The following is an 18,429-nucleotide window of genomic DNA, read 5'->3' as shown; positions in this document are numbered from 1 at the left end:
TTTCCCTTAGACAATTGTTAACATTTAATAATCATCTGATTCTCAACCTTCCCAACTAAATTTTTAAAATCTTCAATGGCTGTTTGACTTTATCCTAATTATCTTCCCAATTGTAATAAGAGTCAGTAAAGGTCAGGAACTGAATGGAATAAGTCAGGGTATTATATGAAAGAGAAACACTCCCAATTTTCCAAGAAATATGGCTCCTACTTCCTCTTGCTAACTAAAGCAAGAAGAGGCAGTTACAAGCTGTCTCCTCAGCTGGGAACAACAAGGGGTTAACCAGTCTTGGTTTACCAAGTATCTCTGTCAGGCGTTTAGCAATCTTTCCTCCCTTGCCCACCCCTTTTGTAAATGTCAACCACTTCCTGATGATTTCACACCTTTCTTTTCTTTGTGAAGAAACCTGGGTGTTAATGGTACAGGATTGGGTACTATTATATGCTCTGGCTCTCAGTTAGTAAAGCTGAGTGATGCAGTGATGCCTGTGGAAAAAAAAGTAAGAGAAGGTGAAGAAATTTGAGAAAAGAGGCAAGGCAATAGGTTTAAATCAGCCTTGCTTTTAAAATGAGTCTGTGCTCTATGACTGTATTCATAATGTGTACTGCAAAAATAGTAATTATCTTAAAACCTTAATATTGATAGTCCAACGGCCTCTACTAGAACAATGAGCTGATTGTTTAAAAATAAAATCTAAAGAGCTACAATCAGGAAAAGAAAAGCTGGAGAATCTTCTCTAATCTTCTGCTCTACAGGTGGATTTCCAAGAGACAGCAATGGAAACGTGGTCAGTTGAACAGGTCTGCAATTGGCTGGTGGAGAAAAACTTAGGAGAGCTAGTCCATAGATTTCAAGGTGAGTTGCTTGTACTTTCAAAAAGTTTTATGTGAACAGTCCAGACTTCTGAGTGTTGTCTGTTATTGAAAATTCTTTTCCTGGCCCGGTGTCTGTGTGCGTGAGTGTGGAGTGGAGCACTTGTGATGCAGTATTTTTCCTTTCTTTGTTGAAATTCTACTTGTCCTAGCATGCACACAGAATATTCTGTTTTCAGAGACTCTCAGCGTTTTGAAAGATACTTTAAAAATATTATTTAGTGCTTGTGTTTTCTGCTGTGTTGGTCATTTTTTAAAATGCAGTATGTGTTTTGTGCAGTGTCAGATTTTGAAATATTGAATATTTGCTAGTATTGACTAGGAATTACTATGGATAATTTCACAGCAAAAGATCTTTTCCCTGTAAAAGCAATGCTTGTAAGAATTAGAATGAAGGAGGGCATTAGTGTGGACATAATTAAGATTTTTCTTGAAAGTCCATATTCTGGTACTTTCTTAGGATCAGATACCAGCTTGGAACTCCTGCAGCATCAGAGTCTTTGTCAAAAGTATGGATGATTTTATTTATACATGCAGAGGATGAGTTGAGAATAATTTTGTACGTGGAATTATTGTTGTTGTTTTCCCAGAGGAAGAAGTCAGTGGGGCCGCTCTGCTAGCACTTAATGATCGGATGATTCAGCAACTGGTAAAGAAAATTGGGCATCAGGCAGTTCTGATGGATTTAATTAAAAAACACAAGCAGAATGGCCAAGGACTGCAGACTCCTGGAAGCCCCAGAGCCACAGCCATGGTCACACACACTGAACCGGCCCTACGGTGAGTATGATAACTGGGGTTTTTCTTTCTTTTTGTGTGTGTGTGTGTTCTATGCTTTCCCAAAGATACTAACTGCGTAAGTGATTTAGGAACTTAAAGCTGTTTGGAAACTGTCACCATATTCAGTTGGATTGTGTACAGTATTTCTAATATCTGAGCAAAGGAATCTCTTCGAGAAACATTATGACTGAAGATTCATTTTTAAATCCACTACTTTCCAAGCCCTGACTCCAGTGACCAGCAAACTCCTGTCACCAGAATTCTAACGTGAAATGTTGTGGGTGCCACAGGTGAAATGTATACAGAGCACACAGAACGGGCACCTGCTACTCAGGTTTTACAGTCACAGTTTGGAACAGGTACCCAGGGCTGCTCCTTTGCTTTCCCCTAAATCACTGTTCTATTTGGATACTTACTCTCCTAGGGTTCCTCGTCATAGGTAATTTATATTCTTCTGATGTCTTCAAAATGATATGATTTCCTAAATACCACACTGAGTTTTTAACTTTTTAAAGAGTATCATTGAAGTAATGAAAACTATGACAGCATCTCAAACCATCATGTGGAACAATTTGTGGTAGAAGATAAAAGCTCTGAGGTGTGGGGTCGGTTTCATATCTGAATGTTATTATTGACTCTGGCAATGACGAGAAATAAAGGGATGATGAAGTTAAAATTAGGTTTTGTAAGTCTGTGTTCCAGGATCATTTCAAACATACTGATTTTATTATAGGAGAGGACTGGAAGTGAGATCCTTGTACTGTAAGAAAAGAATTTCAGACGTAAGACGGAGAGCAGTGCTAAGCAAGGTAGCAAGGTTCAAATCCATCTTGCTAGGACATCGATCAGAATGAAAACGAGTATCTCCAACTGTTTATGAGATCCATGCAGACTGGGGCAAGCAGGGTAACAAAGCTTAATGGGGCAAACAACTGACAGGCCAGTCTGGGCAAAAAAACAGAGCTGAAAGCTGAGAGCCTGTCTGCATTCAGCCCAGGCCTTCAGAGGGGAACAGAGTCCAGTTTTCCCCACCCTTTCTCCTTTCCCCAGTTACAGACAAAGAGTTTTCTGGATGTGAAACAAGTGAAATTCTTCCCAAGAGTTTATTTCTTAATGTCATCTAACAGGGGCAGAGAGGAATCTCCTAGGGTGCCTCCCTTGGGAGGAAGGCTGAGACCAGCCAGAAAGTTACTGACAGGGCAGGACTTCGCAGTGAAGAGACATGACTGCTATGTTCCTTCCCTAGACCTGTGTCACACACTTAGGCTAATTTCTGTCTTCCTACATAATAGTGTGATGTTTTCATGTGCAAGATGTTTTACTAAGTTTTTAAGGTTAAACATTTGCAGCAGATCAATTGTTCATTTAAAAATATTGCCATATTTTATAAAATCCATTCTGTGTTTTTAGAGTAAATCTTTCACATTGCATATATAAGATGTATTTTGTACCCTTTGCTAAGCATTACAGTGTTAGTGAGAACCTGTGTAAGTAATTTCACTTTTAGAATTTTGGATATTCTGTACATAGAAAGAGGTGGCCTTGTGTTACGGCCGGGTTGGAAGTCTACCAACTGATTTACTTGAAGGATTTTACCTAAATATCGCTTTGGAAGCACACTCGTGGGAATTTTGGTGAAGCTCCTGTTGTCAACTTTTATTCCTTTCCAAAAAAGAGAGGGTGTGAACCTCAAAGAAGGCTCAAAGTAATTTCTTGGTATTTTTTGGTAGGTAGGATTGTGAGTGGGAAGTTCCTAAAGTTTACTGAAATCTCGATGCTATCTTAGGCAAAACTTGGGGGGAAGTTGGCAAGTTTGTTTGCACTGCAGATCAGTGTCAATGGTGCTGTCATTATGAACTGGTCGGATTGCCAAGGAGTCTGGGCTTCTCCTTTCAACTGCTGCCTTGCACTGATGATTTTCAATATTGATACTCCTGTAATTCACACTGGTGTTAGTCATACATAAGTCTTTCCATCAAAAGAGTTCTGCATTTGTTATAAAGCTTTACTAACCAGGTTAAGAAAGCTGATTGCACATATAGTCATGATGCCCAAGACTTGGCTGAATAGGGGTTATGAATGGGGGTTTTTTGCTCTGCCCACTATGCAGACTGTATTCCTGTCTGTGACATAGTCACAATTGCATCTGAGAAGAGAATGCCTAATGGCTGTATGAAAGTTCAACCTTGTGGAAAAGCTGAAGTGTATTTTGGTGCAAAACAAGTTTTGAATTCCGTATGTAATCTTTTCATAATGTGTGTTTTCAATGCCCTTTTTGAAAACCATTGGTATTTTCTTATTGCTAAGTGTACTGTTATAGTTTCAAGAATCAACCATCAGAGAACAAGGTTTGAACATATGCCATTTAATTAATCCCTTTTAGAAAGTGCCTAATAAAGATGGGAGATGGAATAAGAAGAAACACTCAATTTCAACCTCCTGTTTCAATATTAACTATTCCTCTACCTTGGAGGTTTGTTTGGTTTTTCTAGCTGTGGCTTCAATTGCAAAATCAAGTGAACAGAATCAATGACGCTGAAGAGCCTGGACTGGCATACTGGACCAGATAGAGAAGATGAGTTTGAGCTTGAGTGTAATTCTACTTCATGGATAATGCTGCCTGGTTTGTTATCTTAAAAAGGATTTATAGACCACAACTGGACAGAGTATTTGGTATCCTCTTAAACAAATGGTAGAACTACACAATAGGTGGGGGTATCTCCTGTGCTTCGTGGTTGTTGCTCTTCTTGAAGCTGGTTGAGAATCTCTGGACTGGATGCTAGAAAAACTGAGTTCCAACCTTATCACTGCTGCTAAGTCGCCTGTGCCCATGAGTAAATTGTTCTTCCTGCTAGATTTCAGTTGCTTCATTTGAAAATGAAGATGTTAGTGGAGCATAATTCTAAGAGCATGAAATTTCCTAAGATCTAAAATGCCATCCTCCCATCCCAAGTGGCAGCAAGGAGAGAGAGGACCTGAGAGAGCCTGCTGCGTTATTTTACCGAGTAAGAAAATTAACCCAAAAATATACATTCTGCTATCCCCATGGTTTCATAAAGGAAAGCAGGGAGAGTTTGATGCCATTTAAAAATACGCCAGACAGGTGAAAGTAGCATGATGAACTGGCACCACTGAGCTCCCAGCTTACAGGAGCGAGTGTGTGAGCTGGCCTTTGAAGTCTGTTCATTAAGAACCTCATCGGGAGTGTGGGTATGGACAGTGCTCGTAGTGTTGCCTGTGAGCTGACCTCTACTCGCATAGCTGCTGCTAGATCAGTGATCACAGCCCTTGTGGAACGGCCCCCAACGCACCTCTTCTTTCTTGGTTGCAGAGATGAACAGTCCTCCAGTCTAGCCAGCCATGGGGAGCAGACACTATCTTTTTATCCAGCTGATGACCTAGACAATGGACTAATAGACCAAAGAGTATTGAAACAGAGGTAAAGTTCTGACTTTAAGATATACTAAAGCCTAATGATAATATTATTTTTTAAATAAGGTTTCTTATATTTTGATACAGTTCTAAGTTTAGGTGTTTTGCTATTCTGGAGGGGAAATTATTTCATAAAATATCAAAAATATTTGGTAAAAGATAAAGGTTCTATTTTATTATCTTTGAATTGGAAAAGCAAAGTTTATAAATTATATATGTAGATACATATATGTATATATAATTTATAAACATGTATATTATATATTTATAATTTATAAATATATGTATATATATATACATATATATGTATGTATATATACATTCCTCAAGTGCATAGACATAAGAAAAAAGGAGAATTTTTCTGCTATAAAATGTCCAGAGTGATATACTGTGTTTGCTTTGAATTGTGTTGTTGTCGCATTAGCTTGACTATTCTTGACAGAGGCTGTTTTGCAAATAGAACATTAGAATCTCAGTATGTGGTGTACATTGAAACAAAGGGAAAGTATCACCCAGAGAAGTACATGTGGGAACATGGGGCTCGGACAAAGTCCTGAGGGCAGTGGTTGGTAAGATGTGGACAAGTTCCCCTGCTGATGGAAGAAGGGGCAGTCAACACTGGAAGAATCATCAGGCTAGAACCAAGCAAGGGCATGGTTCTTTACAATTCTCACAACCCCTTTCTTTACATCATCACCTCATTTAGTGCACACAGCAGCTCCACAGGACAGGCGTTATTTTGTTTCTTTTGTAAGTGAATAAAACTGAGATTTAAAGTTTTCTGCAGTGGACTGTGTCATCTTGACACAGGGTCTGCAACTGTTGGGGCAAAGGTAGTAGCCTCAAGCTTATGACTCTGAGGCCCCAGCAGCCACAGGGGTTTAGCACCTCTGATGAGGAGCTGTTAGAGACGGGGTTGGCCCTGGGCTGACCTCTATCCTGTTTCCCTCTCTGTGACCTCCAACTCCAGATAAACACTTCTGCTCTTTACAACCACCAATGTCAGGTTCCATCTGCCCTCATGCACTTGACTCCTCTTGGAGGGTAAGTATGACGGTGCACGGAAATATACCAGGAAGGGAATCGGTCCCCTGGGTCATCCTGGCTTGAGCTATGGTTCAGAAAATGTAAACATGCTTTTATGTCTGCCTCATTTCCCTGCCTTCTGCTCAGGGGTATTTAGTCATATCTAGAACCTTCCTTTGGTGTGACACCAGGTGTGTGGAGTCAGTCAATCAACTACCCCTTCCACAATGGGGACATGTAGCCTATCCCTGTTGAACCTCAATGGAGAGAGGGAGGACTTTGCTCCCTGTATCGTAGACATTCTTCTGAAAAATGAGAAGTCTAATGCCTTCTCATCGTGCTCTGTGAGCATTAAAAATAGGTCATGCTTGCTGAGAGCTGGACAGAAGGAAGCTCCTGGCAGGCACTTGGTGTGCAGTGTTCATCCAGCCCTGCTCCAGTGAGTGCTCTCAGTGTCCTTGGAATGCTTTCCTCTCCTCCTTGCCACTAGTGGGAGAAGAGGGTGCAATCTTCCACACACTCAGTGTCTTCCTTCCCAAGTCCACTGACAGTGCATTCTCATGGTAGTACCACAATACTGTGGGGCAGGGTTATTGTGGTTAGGTGGTGCCTCATTCCTCATAGCACCTGGCAAAGCAAAGAAGAAAATAGGACTGGCTTAGAAACTGAAACAAACAGGTGGGTTTGACTGCCCCCACAACAATATCTTTATCAATAACCATGAAGTATCTTTTAAACAATGAACTTGGACATTTAAACCCCATTCCTTAAGCACTGCAGAATAAGCATCCCCCCCCACCTTAATATATGTTTGTATGTGAGAAACCAAGCCCTAAAGCAATGAGTTCACCCAATTTTTTCCTAAACCTTGATCCTTCCCATCCTGATCATCTGTGTAATCATTATTTTAAAAAATAACAATAATTTTAAAAATTTAAAAAGTAACCAAACTTTATTCAAACTAAACACAAATTTTCTGTAAGCAAGTCATTTCACCTCTAGTGGCAGAGCACATGCTTTTACCAAGAAACTGGTACTAACATACAGGAGATCAAACTGTGTGCCTTATTCTCACCGTCTCTGTCTCTGGTCAGCTTCTCACAGCACCTGATTTCTTTTCTTCTCCTACTGAGTACAGATTTATCCTACTTCTCAGGGCTGCTCTATACCCCTCAGATCAGCTGGCCTTTTGACCATAGCACTGTGTTCAAGGAAACACTTAAAGCAATTCAGGTCTGTCTGACCGACCTAGTCATTGAGCATTGCTTTTTCCAGATAGCTGGCAGACACTAAGGTGTCTAGGAGGGATCAGGTGCCGCTGCTGGCAATCACCTGTATGAGAGAAAGGGTAGATAAGAGCAGGGCAGATGGACCTGCTTTTAGTATGTCACCTGTGTTTTTGCCCCTGAATCAGAGCTATGGATTGGGATGGGTCAGAAGGTGCTGGTCCTTTCAAAGTCCTGCCACAGGCTATGGCTTGACCATTCAGCCAGGTAAATTAAAATTACTGGACCCAGTGTGAATCCTTTCCTCTTGCCCTTCTGCCTTGGGCACTCTTTTTTTTTATATTTATTTTCATTTTTCTTTTTTTTTTTTTTACTTCATTTTAAATCATCATCATCATCATTCTATGATACAGTTCCATAGGCCCTGGGATTTCCCAGCCCCGTTCCCCTCTCCCCACCAAATCCCCCTATATCACTACTACAGAGTGTAATTCTTTAGTCACATGCCCATCATTGCAGGCACAGACAACAGCAGAGAGTCCAGCATCCTATTGTCAGGATACAGCAAATAGTGTAATTAGTAATCTCTGATCTGCATCCTCACATCTGGACATGCTAGTCTCCATTACACATCCCGCTAAATGAAAAGCCACACTACAAAATCAACAATAGGAAGAACAGAAATTTGCAATGCCATGAAGTTCTGAAGATGTTTTGACTGTTCAGCAGTCCTGAATCGCTGGCGATTCCACGACTCCAATCGCGATGAAATCTCTTCCAAATCCACTGGCTGCTATAGTCCACCTTAGATTCTCCATCTGACAGATCTTCAATGCCAATGCTTTGCTGGGGTAGTTGATCAATTTGTTCTATCCTCCATTCTCTGCCATGGTACCAGGTGTTCTCTGGAGGTTCCAATGTACTGCCATATCCTCCATGTACATTTGGATATGCTGTCCACTGCTCTGTCTGAGCCACTGATGGGGGCCACCTCTGACATATGCACTCCATGGTGAGACCATGGAACCTGTAATTCTTTCCATGGTTGGGGTTCTGAGTCCAGTGGCTCAGTTGATAGGGAATCACCAAAGAAAACTCATCTGAGGCCATCCCAGACCTGATTCTTGTGTATGTTTGCCAATACATGGTCTGGCACAGTCTGTCACCCAAATCAACCTATGAATACCTTGGTAGTTGCAATTGCTAGGTCAAATCTGTCTCCAGCCCTGTGTTTTATGCAACCCGATGGGTGTTGGAGCCAAGCCCAATCCTCCCCACCACATAACCGGCCTTCATGAAGACCCAGTGGGAGGTGAGCCTAATCGGAGCAACCCACAAATCACCCCACCAGGCCTGCCCCTGCCTTAGTTCCTATTCTTTTTTTTTTTTAAGATTTATTTTTATTATTTTTTTATTGGAAAGGCGGATATACAGAGAGGAGAGACAGAGAGGAAGATCTTCCGTCCGATGATTCACTCCCCAAGTGAGCGCAACGGCCAATGCTATGCCAATCCGAAGCCAGGAGCCTCTTCCGGGTCTCCCACACGGGTGCAGGGTCCCAAAGCCTTGGGCCGTCCTCGACTGCTTTCCCGGGCCACAGGCAGGGAGCTGGAAGGGAAGCGGGGCTGCCGGGATTAGAACCGGCGCCCATATGGGATCCCGGGCTTGCAAGGCGAGGACCTTAACCACTGCACCACCGCGCCGGGCCCTCTAGTTCCTGTTCTTACCAGTATGTACAGCAGACTGGTTTCATCTGTCCCACATCCCGTTCAGCTCTCATACATGTTAATGGGCAATGAAGCACAGTTCATCTGCTTTGGGCACTCTTTACCTGATGCTTGATACACAGCTTCCTGTGGGGTTTCTGCATCAGGCTATGCTTTTTTCCTCACTTACCTAAAACACACTCATCCTTTAAGAATCATTGAAACTCACTCCCCACTCCATTAACAGCCTCCTGTTACATTCTAGTACAAGGGAGGATCCCTTCTACATATAAGGAACATCAATAACGTTTGGAAAATGGAATTAAAGGTAAGTCTTTTTGCTGCAACAAACTTTGGAAATTACACAGTTTATCCATAATGCACATTTCCCATGAAATATTTAAAGACTTCTCATTTGCATGCATTTCAAAAAAAAAATGCCTCCAAACAAACATCATTTTATTCCATGAACTTTAAAAAATATCCTTGTATGTTTACCATCTAGATTATTTACAGACATGGATAAAAAGAAAGCTCTAGAAGCCTGAAACTTACCTTTGTAGTGCAGTGGAAATGGGGTGTGTGAGCCCTAGTGGATGAGTGCGTGTTCTAAGTAAAGTGTACGATGCTGTGGTACAAGTTTTGCTCTCCTCAGTGACAACTCTGTACCTTCACTGAATAATTTCATTGCCTTTTGTGGATGAATGGATTCTTGGGTTCCATTCTCACTATGGCATTCCCTTGGAAGAACTTTTCTGCAATGTTATTCTTCGCTGTTTTTTTTTTTTTTTTAATGCACCTTGATTGAAACTTTTTGTTTGTCCCAAACAAGCCTTGTTTTTGTACTTCTCTTTTAATATTTAGTAAGGGATGAAATCAGATAAACAGGTAGAGGTTTTTAAAATGTTACCTTAAAGACATGGCACTTGGGGCAAGCATGATGATAGGCAGGCTAGTGTTGACATCCCAGACGGGCACTTGGTGTCCCAGCTGTTCCCCTTTCAAATCCAGCTCTCTGCTTATGACCTGGGAAAGCAACAGAGGATGGCCCATGTTCTTAAGCCCCTGAGACTGATGGAGGATCCAGACTCCCAGCTTCGGATCAGCTCAGCTCTGGCAATTGCAGCCATTTGGGAAATGAACCAGCAGATGGAAGACCTCTATGTCTCTCCTTTTCTCTCTGTAAAATCTACCCTTCAAATAAAAATAAGATAAATATTTAGCAAAAAAAGACATGTCACTTGAACTTTAAACATGTATACAGATTTTTGCTTCTGCCTGTCATTAATAGGTTTCCTACATGTTTAAAATTATTATAATGAGTACTTTTCAGGTGGGGAGAGCGGATTGGGAGATGGTGTAGGAAGAACTGATTGTTCTTACTGTGCGCAGTAAGTAATACCAGTATCTGTGACTCCCCAATACTTCAGAAGAATTATTTTCAGGAACTGTCATGAGTGTAGCTCAGGCAAACGGGTGACATAATTGCTGCGCATTTTATCCTACAGCGTAACAAAAGGAAGTTTCACAGAAGTATGACAGCCTAATTATGGTTCGTTGGTCCAAGTTGCACTGAGATGCATGATTAGTCTTCTCATTTTCTACCTGTCCGTGCCCTCCACGGGTAAGGAGCTCAGAAGAAAAGCAGGAGTGTCAGCTGCCAGGCTTCCATTTACAGCATTGCACTGCCTAAAAGAGTAGGTAGGTGATCAACAGATGCTCAATGAAGGGACAGATGTAGCAAGAGTCTTCTGTGCCTGAGTTAAATGCATGGCCTATAGCAGGAGGTCTTATATTTCAGACATTGTTTATTATTGTTTTGCCAATCATCCAGGTGTGCACTCCAAAGAGATTCAAAGCATTCTTTTCTCAGTTCTGACAAGTGGTTCCAAAGTATAAGCAACAGTCAGCATGAGGAGATGCAGGTAGGCAGCAGTCTCTGGAGGCTTTCCCTGGATTCATTGCTCCAGGGAAGAGGAAGATGGGTACATAGTTTGACCAGAAGTCCTGGGATGATGGTTGAGTGTTGTCACAGAAAAACAAAACAGAAACCAGTCTTAGGACTCAGTGTGCACAAATGAGGGTGCTTCAGGAACCTGAGCAAAGAAACCCAGTTGCCACTGAGAGCGGCATCAAAGAGGCATGCAGAATACACCTAAATGCTGTATCCCCAGCAGTATGTCCCAGGCATGGGACAGAAATCTCTGAGTATAATGCAGGAGGCCACCTCAACCTACCCCATGGCTGTGTGGAAGCTAGTCCCTAAACGTCTTAGATTAGAGTTATACAACATGATCACACAACAAAGGCTCCTTTGTGGGCCATTGCCTTAGGCCCCGCCCTGCTGCCTGGAGGGCGTGGCTTAACCCCAACCTTCCCCACGGCCTGAGGCACAGTTTTCAGGCCTACTGTGGAGTGTGACTTCCAACATGGCTACGAGGTCAAGGGGATTACACCTGGAACATGACCTCTGACATGACCGAAAGATCTAGGGAAACAGACGTGTCATACAGCCAATTACAGCGTCTTTGGTGGGCGTGGGGTCAGCCGGAAGGCTCCCTCCTGCCCTCCCCTTCCTTACCCTCTAAAACCTGGAACCTGTATGTAATAAAGCAGACATACCTCACCAGCTTGTCTCTGGTGGTTCTTGGGGACGGTGGCCACTGTCTGCCTCGGTGATCTTGAGGCCTGCTGGCAGGTCTAAACCCCAAGACTCCTTCTGTCTGTGCCTTTCAAGTAAATAAATAAATAGATGTTTGAGATTGTTTTCTTACTTCCATTAGCATTTATTCACGTAATACACAAATATTTACTGAATACTTACTGTGTGTCAGACACTACCTTAAGCAACAAGGGAGGATACAGCAGGAAACAAAACAGGCTAACACTTTCACTCCCCAGAGAGCTCCCCTTCCAGTAGAGTTCAAATGTAAATGTTTCTGGACTCGTGTTTCCCACTCTCTAATGTACTCCACCCATTATGCCTCTGCCATAAATAAGGCATGTGGACAAAGCTGTTCTCGGCAAAGGCAGGATTCTAAAGCCTGTAGCATGATCATCCATGAAAAAGAAACTCTCCTAAGTCTGCCAGACCCTCTGCCCACAGATTGGATATGTGTAAACTACAAAATAATATTGAGCCATTTCACAACAACTGAGTGAGTAGAAGTTATCTATGTTTTTTGTGTATGAATGAGGAAGACGAAGAAAGATCGACTCAGACATGGTATTTTTGTGAGATCTATTTTTTGAAGGTCATGGTAGAAAATGTGAAACTTAAGAATTATAATCAAGTTTCTCTGGTCATTTACATTTCTATGAATACTAAGAGGAATTAGAAAATTGGAATATACAAGAAATATTTATTTTGCGATTCTTTTCTTCACTAGCGAGTTCCTCAAGGACACGTGGAACCTGGGATCTCCCAATGATACTTCTAAAGGGGAATGGAATGGTTTAAAGAGGCAGATTGGGTCTGAGTGGGCTGGAAGTCTACCAAAGTACTTTGGTATCTGAATCCACATCAGAGACTTGGATGAAATTTTTAGCTGCAGACTTCCACCTGGCCCAACCCTGGCAATACTGTCATTTTGAGAGTGCATCAGTGGATAAAGCTATCTCTTTCTCTCTTTCTCTATCTCTGCCTTTCAAACAAATAAATTTAAAATAAATAAATGAGGCTGATTAAATGGAAATTAAAGACAAGGTTTATTTGGGTACAAACATCTTTGATATCCATAAAGTTTTTTCATAATAATATTTTCATGTCCTTATTGAAGGCTCCTCATAGATATGAATGCACTAAACAACTTTTTAAAGCTTTATTTATTTTTTTAAATTTCAAAGACAGATTTTACAGAAAGGAGATACAGAAAGAAGCTCTTCTATCTTCTGGTTAACTCCCCATATAACCACGACAGTCAAAGCTAATTTGATTTGAAACTGGGAACCAGGAGCCTACTCCAGGTCTCCCACATGGGTTTCGGGTTCCAGGGACTTAGACCATCTTCCATTTCTTTCCCAGTTGATAAGCAGAGAGCTGGATTGTGAGTGGAGCATCAAGGACATGAACTGACTCCTACATGGGATATCAACACCAGAGAGCAGAGGATTAGCGTACTGTGCCACTACACTAGCCTCTAAGATAAACCCTTTAATATCATTTTCCACAAACTTTTAAAAAGTATCCTTGTGCATATATAAATGTCCTATCTCTTGCCATGTGTTGCCCAACACCATGACCTTTGATCTTGCCCTTTCTTAAGTGTAGAAATGTGTGATTAACACCAACAGAAAAGACCAATGTAGAAAATTAATGTCAGAAGTAGGGTTGTTGTTAGTAATAAATATATGAAAATATGCGACACTGGCAGAGGCTGGGAGAATTTGGGGAGCAGCCTACAAAATCTCTGTGTGCTGCCATGGATTGTTACAGGTGATTCTGACAGGGGCTCAGAAAACAAGGAGAATAGGAAACTAACTCCAGGTGGAAATGAGCCTAAAAAGTGCACTAACTCCAGCTTTATCACACAGTGGCAAAGAGTTGGCTGCATTTCCTTGTTTCCTAAGATTCATGGAAGACCAAAACTAATAATGGATGAGTTAATTTGTTGGGGATTATTATTATTATTATTATTATTATTTTCCATGGTAAGTGTTTTCCAGGAATAGGGATTTGCCTCCTCTTCCCTTTCTCCCCTTTCCATTTTTCCCTTCCAACATTAGCATAGTGTTTTTGTAACCATTGCAAATTCAACATTCTGTTATTTAAATGTATCATGGCATTTAGATGTAGAAAGTCTATTATCTTATTGTCAAGGTATAGTTAACAGCTTCCTTTGGAGTCCTTTTATTCATGAGTAGAGGTGCATACTGCCGTGTATCTCCGCATCCCAGCATGTTTCGCTCCATTATATAGTTTATCTATGAGAATATATGCATATGTTTGTTCAGCTGTATAGCTAATTGTTTTTGTGTTTTTCTTGAAGATCGTCTTATATCAGATAAAACATATTATATTTGTCTTTTAGGGATTTGCATATTTCACTGAATGTGATGATCTTCAGTTGAGGTCATTTTATTGCAAATGGTAGCATTTCCTTCTTTTCAATGAGTGTTTAGTATTCTGTGGAGTAGATATACCACAGTGTCTTTATCCATTCCTCTTTTGACAGGCATCTAACTTGTTTTTATGTCTTTGCTATTGTGGATTGTGCTATTATAAATACAGACATGCAGGTTGTATTTTTGTGCGCAGATTTCACTCCCTTTGGCTATGTTCCCAGGAGTGGGATAGCTGGGTTAAATGGTGGGTCAGTTCTCCATTGTCTGAAACCTCTCCATACTGTCTTCCAATTGTGGATGCACCAGTTTACACTCTGGGGGAAATGTCAAAACTACATATCATTTAACCTACAACATGGGTGGATAAAGCATTAATGCAAGTGCAAGGGAATCAACTGCTCTGTATCAGAGCAACTGGAAGACCTCAATGGCATCTCAGAAATCCCCTTCCACCACAGGCCCAGGTACATTCCAAGACAGAATTGCTTCAGGCAGCCCCGGGGACTGGGGCAGATGCAAGGAGGGAGGCAGTTATTACCATGCTTGCTCACCAACACCAGTGTACCTCAGCATTATGGCTTTCAGACAAAGTGCTCCATAGCTACCATAGCCCTGATTCAAGTAGGTGTAGGCGGAGATGCAGCTAGTGGCAGCCTTGGTGTTCACGTGAAGCTAATTACGCAAGTATGTACAGGAATACAAGATTCCAAAAGAAAGCCTGGGACACCAAGCGTAAGTTTCATGACAGGTTCGACGTCCCTGGAGAAAGTGTCTGGTGAGGTCCGTATGGAGTTCCAGGAGTGAGAACATGGTGACAGCAACATTCCATCCCTACCCAGGGAAGCCTGACCAGCACAGCGACATGTGCAGAACTTCCCAGGTCCTTGAGGGCCCATGATTTGCCACAGTATTCACAAGATGCTGCACATGGAGTTTCAAGATTGATTGTCTGCTCGGCTGATTTTGATCTTGTTTTTTGGTAATAATTCCTTTCTATCTGCCTATTCCTCTCGCTGGGAATGACAGTGTTTACATTGTGCATATCACATCATTGTACTCCTACACTAGTTTATTTTGATTATAAAGACACAACTGTAAGCGTTTTCCCTGAAGTGCTTGATGAGACTTTGGAATCTTGAATTAATGCAAGACCAGATTAAGACTCTGGGACTATCATGAATGAAATGACTATATTTTGCATCCATAGACCAGGAGCAGAATATCATGGTTTGGGTCTAATTTAAGTATGTCCCGTGAGGCTTCATGTGTTGAGACTTCATCTCTATGTGGAATTAAGAGGAGGGCAGAAGCTTCATCCAAGTAGGGGGTTAGAGGGTTGGCTTCTGGGGTGGCAACTAAAATTGGGTAAAACTCCTAGTGTACAGTTCTCATTATTGAATTCTGGTAGTCGTAGAAGAGGGAGAGCGATCTGAAAGGATACATATATATGTGTATGCTCCCTGTCTCTTGCCATGACCCCAGGGCTCTGCCAACAGCAAAGCCATCAACCCTTGTGACCCCTGGACCTCGTACCTCCACATCCATCAGCCAGAGTAATCCTTTTCTTCATAACTTACCCCATCTATGCCATTATATCATTGGCAACAGAAAACATTATAAAAACAATGGGCTTTTCAAAGCCTTTGGTCTCATTTTCTTAGCAGTAGAGACCATTGTCAATTTAAAGTGAAGTAGGTAATTCTCAGGTGATTGCTACAATTAACACAAATGCTACATGCCTGATTAACCTGTAATATTAAAACATTCTTTCCTTAGTTTGAGAAGGTATATCATAACATCTTTTTCTGCCATAGAATAGGATAACAACAAAGTCTATAAACAGGTATTTACACCTCTCTTAGCTTCCTCTTCTGTGTTGCAAAAACATCTTAGACATTACTGAGTTCAACTGTCAGTAAATTTCAGAGTTGATGATGTAGAATTAGATAGATCAATCCAGACCATTCTTAGTGTGTGAAGTCTAAAGCTTAACCATAGAGATGAATAAAATGGGATTGTGATGCCAAAACAAAGCAACTTGTGGAATCCAATCGTTCAGTTCAGTCACTGGGGAGCATGGTATTGGTTGCTGTTTCCTTTTCCAATAGTGGTACCACTACACCATCCCTGGAGTTAACTTAAGTGTGAAGATCAAGCCTTGTAGTCAGAATGATGATTCTTCAACAGAAAAGTGCTCCACCTGTCTCTTGTACGTCTCACTGGAGGACCAGAAAGGAAAACATTTTGATAACACATGAGAAGCTTCTCAGATACTTAAAGTAGCATTATATTCAAGCAGATGCTCTTAGAAAAAGGAGTCACTTACATCCTAGACCTTGGGAAGATACGGATGATGCAAGAGCTGTGTTGACAATGGAACTCTGCCCTCAGTCCTGCAGAGAAACCACAGGGATACAGATACTGGGAAAGTGTTTTTTAGAAGATTTTCACTAGGGGTAGTACCACCCCATGGCAATAGCCACATTTTGTGTTCCAGTGGACTCTACTTTACTTCTTTGGCATTTCTATCTCACTGGCTTTCCTATCTCAAACCAAAGCACAGTGAGCTGGCACTTTACTTCATGGGCATGTTGACTTGAAATGTAGCTAGTCGCTGGTGCCTTTTGTCACTGGGTTTTTAACTATAACAGAACTTTGTTTATCAAAGATGTCAGCTTTATGTATTGAAACACAAGGTTACAGAGTCAGAGACTGTCTTTGTTTATTTATCATAGGATGTTATATCTCATACTTTATCTTTCTCTCTCAAATTTTCCTAAAGGTTTTTATAGCATTATGTCACAAATTTCTTCACCCAACATGGCCCAGCAAAATCAATACAGAGGAGGAGCTGAGATACAGTTGAGTGCCCATGGGGCCTGCGTTGGAATAGGCATTGTGTAAGATTCAGATGAGGAAGACCACTAAGGTTGCAGAGAGTGGTCAGGTGGGGGAGTCCAAGAAAGGGCTAAGGTAGGCTTAAGAGAACAACGGAAGCTTAGGGCATTTTCTTATGAGGGAAACAAGTGCTGACACATGCATAACATACCCTGGAAATCTAGTAAGGCTTGTCATTTTTTATCAACTTACAATTTAAATGAATTTTTTATTTATTAGTGATGTCAGATGGAGAGGGACAGAGTAAAGAAGTGAAAAAGACTGCAAGTCTTCTGTTTTACTTCCCAAATGCCAAAATTGGCCAGCTTTGGACCAGACCACAGTTGGGAACTTGGAAGTCAGTCTGGGCCACCTACATAGGTGGTGGTGGTACTAGAAGCCATCACCTGCTGTCTTCATGGATGCACATAAGCAAGAAGCTACAGCTGAGATTGGATTTTTTAAAGATTTATTACTTATTTTTATTGGAAAGCAGATTTACAGACAGAAGGAGAAACGAAAGATCCTTTACCTGCTGGTCCATCCCCAAGTGTCCACTTCAGCCAGAGCAAGACCAATCCAAATCCAGGAGCCAGGAGCTTCATCCAGGTCTCCCATGTGGATGCAATGTTTCAAGGTTTTGGGCTATCCTCTGCTGCTCTCCCAGGCCACAAGCAGGGAGCTGGATGGGATGTGGAGCAGCCAGGACACAACAGGTGCACACATGGAGTCCCGACACATACAAGGCAAGGATTTAGCCACTGAGCCATCATACCAGGCCCAGGACTGAATTTTGGATTCACACTCAGGCATTGAGTATGGACATTCAAACTGATGTCTTAACTGTTAAGCCAAGCTGCCATCCCAAAGTTTGTATCTAAACTGATTATAGAAATTCACCTTGTGTAGAAGTTGACAATAATATGGTTTAGAAAACAGGATTATATAGTTTCATAATTTTTTAATTTAATTTACTCAAAAAGCAGACACAGAGTCATAGATCTTTCATCTGCTGTTTCGCTTCTCAGGTATGTGCAGGAATGAGGGCTGCATTCTAGGCGAAATCAGGAGCTGGGAACACAGTCTGGGTCTTTCATTGTGTATACCGGAACCAAATTTTTGAGCCATAGCTCCCAGGCTGTTCAGAAAGCTGGAATGGAGAGCAGAGGCAAACCAACGAGACATTTTAACCACTATATCAAATGCCCACCTCCTCAAGCTGAAATGTATTATGAACTGTCTTAATTATTTAATACAACAAACTCGTATTTGAGACATTAAAAAGTATACAACATTGTTTGTTTTCTTATAGAATATGAAGTCCCATTGTCTGTTTAATTACAGAGACTAGTAAAGAGGGAATGATAAAACACCCTTGAATTTGGAAGTTAACTAAATTGGTAAAATCTTGCAGAAGAAAGAAAAGGAGTAAAGAAAGAAGTTTAA

The 18,429-nt window shown here is 41.4% G+C and overlaps 1 protein-coding gene across 1 annotated transcript in view; it reads left to right on the top strand.

Annotated features, from left to right (window-relative positions):
• Nucleotides 1–482: 482 nt before the first annotated feature.
• Nucleotides 483–18,429, top strand: part of SAMD3 (sterile alpha motif domain containing 3) — a 51,537-nt gene continuing 33,590 nt past the window's right edge. Inside the window, 3 exon segments of the mRNA XM_040965381.1 lie at nucleotides 483–855; nucleotides 1,463–1,652; nucleotides 4,984–5,091. Coding sequence (XP_040821315.1) covers nucleotides 777–855; nucleotides 1,463–1,652; nucleotides 4,984–5,091 — 377 coding nt within the window. The 5' untranslated portion in view covers nucleotides 483–776.

This window comes from Ochotona curzoniae, unplaced genomic scaffold (genome assembly GCF_017591425.1).
Source record: "Ochotona curzoniae isolate NIBS_2020 unplaced genomic scaffold, NIBS_Ocur_1.0 scaffold_3890, whole genome shotgun sequence".
NCBI lineage: Eukaryota > Metazoa > Chordata > Mammalia > Lagomorpha > Ochotonidae > Ochotona > Ochotona curzoniae.
The sequence above is the reverse complement of the archived record's forward strand: the minus strand, read 5'-3'. Positions and strand labels throughout refer to the sequence as shown.